The 3574-nt window shown below is 40.9% G+C and overlaps 2 protein-coding genes across 2 annotated transcripts; one reads left to right on the forward strand and one right to left on the reverse strand.

The window, feature by feature from the left end:
• The first annotated feature begins 304 nt into the window (after nt 1-304).
• On the forward strand, nt 305-1042 carry LOC105568038 (THAP domain-containing protein 3-like). The gene is made up of 2 exons (XM_012023399.1): nt 305-544; nt 800-1042. Exons 1-2 carry the CDS (start codon nt 356-358, stop codon nt 1040-1042), a joined length of 432 nt encoding a protein of 143 aa, XP_011878789.1. The 5' UTR covers nt 305-355.
• Nucleotides 1043-2383: 1341 nt separating this feature from the next.
• On the reverse strand, nt 2384-3544 carry LOC105568029. The gene is made up of 2 exons (XM_012023386.1): nt 3177-3544; nt 2384-2957 (listed from the first exon to the last, which is right to left on the reverse strand). Exon 2 carries the CDS (start codon nt 2955-2957, stop codon nt 2568-2570), a length of 390 nt encoding a protein of 129 aa, XP_011878776.1. The 5' UTR covers nt 3177-3544; the 3' UTR covers nt 2384-2567.
• Nucleotides 3545-3574: the final 30 nt, after the last annotated feature.

The raw sequence follows: 3574 nt of genomic DNA on the forward strand, positions 1-3574 counted from the left end.
ATGCGTCTGACGCGATCGCCGGATTCGCCGGGCGCACCGAACTCACCGGGGAGACAAAAAAACATAAGTGTCGCGGATTGGACGCCCGAGATCGCGCGACGGAATATCACGCTGTTGGCACGTGCTCCCGCAAGTTATCGCAACGCGACCGACAGGTGGCGCGAACGGCTCCAGGGGCTACCCCTGTGAAGTTAGCCCCCCATTATTTAAAATTTTAACTTTTCTTACGAGTACCCTAGAGACCCTGTAATCAGAGACTGGCCATAAGAGAGTTCGGCAAATTCCTGCGAGTGAGAGAGAAACATAGGCATCTCACTCTTCTTTTTCTTTTGTTTTTGTTTTGTACATACGATGTATGCGTATTTACCGTAGTGAACGTGATTGTACAAAAATGGGTGGTTGTTGGGCAGAATTTTGTAATAATTCATCGTCAAAAGGATATTGTATGAAGGTTTTTCCTAGAAATTGCAAACGTCGTGCGATATGGACAAAAAATGTTGGCCGTAAAGATTGTACACCTACGAATAATTCGTATCTTTGTGAGGTTAAGTATCATGTTTCTAACAAAGTTATAACAAAATTACAAATGTATTATTAACTTGATTAAAAATGATATTATGAATCTTGTCTCTATTTTGATTTATGTATTGATATTTCTTATTCTCAATGTATATAACGTAATTTGTAAATTTCAAAAACTAAAAATTATTGTAATTATTTTGATTTCTAATGTTTTATTATTTATGAAAATAATTAAATAACAATTATGATTAAATTAAATATTGTTTCTTTTATATAGATACATTTTGCTCCTGAGATGTGGCAACAAACATTAAATGGAAAAAGGAAATTAAAAAAAGATGCAGTTCCCACTGTATTTGGTTTCTTTCTTAAAAAGGAAAAGGTGAATTATGATATTTCAATTTTATTGATTAAGAATAGTAAAAGTCAAGGTATAGAACAAAAGTATCTAGAAACAACGTTACAAAAAAATTTTAATGTATTTGTATGGCGTTATAAAATAAATTTATTTCTCGTGTAGAACTGTTGTTAAAATGTATCAAGAACTCTAGAACTATGCGAAATCTATCCAGAACTCCATTAAAAAATTAGTTTTTACGAAAATGGGGGGCTGCGTGAAGTTAGCATTTTAAAAAATTCATTTTAACGTCTTTAATGGGCAGAACTATTTCTTAAACCCATCAAGAACTCTGGAACTATTGTAAATCTATAGAGAACTCGTAAAAAAGTTACATTTTTAAATAATGGGGGGCTAACTTCACAGGGGTCCAGGGGCTCGATTCTTGAATCTGTTCGAAGGAGAAACGTATACGAAGATTCTGCTCTTACAGAAAAGTTGCAAGTTGATTGGTTATTCGCATAGCTTTTAACCAATCGACTTTCAACTTTTCTGTCAGAGCAGAATTTTCGTCTACGTTTCTTCTTCGAATGAATTCAAGAATCGGGCCCCTGATATCGCTCGGGATCGACTCCAGTTCAGGTGAATCCTGAACAAATTGTAATATGTGCAACTGTTAACTTAATATCTCGGACTTGGTTATATACTTTATTTATAATGAAAGGTGAATTCGGCACCACTGGCAACAGGAAAACCTCCTTTATTAGCACTACTAGGTGCTGGCGGAGAAATATTATACTTTCGTTTTTACTTTATCTATGTAATAATTTGTAAATCTTTTATTTTGTATAGTCAGATCGCTTGAAAATCGCTACATTTCGACCAAAACCCTTGGTCGAAATGTAGCGATTCTTAAACATTAAAATATTGTTGCGCCCGCGTATAGAGACGGCCCTACCGCGCTTAGGCTGAAGCGTGTCTTTCTTGAGGAGAGAACGTTCCTTCACGCGGCTTCGATCGATCGGTGTCCGTGTTTATGTTTTGCCAAAACACACCGATCGATCGAAGTCCGCGTGAAGGAACGTTCTCTCCTAAAAAAAGGCACGCTTCAGCCTGACTATGAGCGCAATAGGGCCGTCTCTACGTGGGCGCAACTGTATATTACCCTTATAGCTTCACATTGTTGTCGAAAGATAAGCATAGTAAGGGCCAGTTTCACAAACGTCGGTTAACTGCTAACCGAAGGTTAATTGATTCTGTCTTTTCTAAATAACAAGATAGAAAAAAGTATAGAGTTGAGTGAACTCTGGTTAACAGTTAACCGACGTTTGTAAAATTCACTCTAAGGCCTGTTTTTTCATTTTCTGGTTAACTGTTAACCAGAAGTTAGTTAACTCTCCATCTTTTTCTATGTTATTTCTATATTATTTTCTATGTTATTATCTAAGGTTTTTCATTTTGGAAAATGATAAACCAGACCTTAGATAATAATATATAAAAAGAAAGAGACTCAACTAACCTCTAGTTAACTGTTAACCAGAAGATGAAACACCTCTGGTTAACAGTTAGCCAGAAGATGAAAAACTGGGCCTATGAGATACAATCTTGATATCAAACTTGCTGGTTTAAACAGACGCAAGTAGGTGTATTACTTAGAAAGCTCTGCAACGCCAAGTTTCTAACTTGCATGCGTAAATATTCGCAGAGATCACGTTTTATCGGAAGGAAAGAAGAGCGAGAGCATTACTAATGCAAAGAATACATAAATAATAATCTTATCTACCTCAATAATGTCTTGAGTTATGCGCTCTGGCACAAGGTCCAACGTGGTAAAAGTGTAAGGTAATTTCGTACCCATACAAGTATTTCTGGACAGCGGAACGCACTTGGCGCGCCTGCGGCAGGTCGAAGTGTCCGGCAACTTGCCTATGGGATATCTCTCCATCAAATAATTAGGATCGTTGATTCTATGCCGGCTCAGGTCCACGTCCTCCCACGTGCCATTCTCACTGTTCTCGTTAGCCGTAAATCCCTGATCCAGTTCCAGAGACGAGCCGTCGCGGAGCAGCAGGCAACAGAGGATTAGTAAAGAAATCATCTGCAAGCGGAAAGCAAGAGTTTTTCACACATCGGTGGGGAATCGATTGAGAAAAACGTGATTTTAACGAAAGCGAAAGCGGTAGAAGCGAGTCTCCCCTTTCCCTGCCATTTTCGACGAGACAAAAAGAAAGCTCAGCTTCTCCCTTTCGCGAATACGCTGCGTCGCAGCGAAATAAACAATCGAAGGACGGCGAGAGGACGCGGGTCACGCGGATACCTTGGTGCGATCGAGCCCACGGATCGATCTCGGCTAACCACGAGGCCCAAAGGTCTGCGTCCCGCTACGGCGAGGCCTCTCGCATCTTCTACGCGATAGTCGCCACTCGAGACGCATGAATCCAGCCGGACCACACAACGCGTCGCGTTCCCGGTCGGCGGCACGACGGCGGACCACCCACGACGTGCCTCCCCCTCACTTTCTTAGGTTTGAATGTACGTTAGTCGTTACAGTCGGTCACGCTCGGTCATGCATTGCTCACCGATGGCAGCACCGCCACCCGCGCGGCGTCGTCGGGATTGGTCGGGATCAAGGCCGACTAAAGCCTCATTCAAGGTGCTATTACATGGAAGCAGAGAGAAACCTGAGAGCGGCCATGCCTTTGTGTTTAGTTGGAA

This window comes from Vollenhovia emeryi, unplaced genomic scaffold, assembly GCF_000949405.1.
Source record: "Vollenhovia emeryi isolate VEMERY1.0 unplaced genomic scaffold, V.emery_V1.0 DF942668.1, whole genome shotgun sequence".
NCBI lineage: Eukaryota > Metazoa > Arthropoda > Insecta > Hymenoptera > Formicidae > Vollenhovia > Vollenhovia emeryi.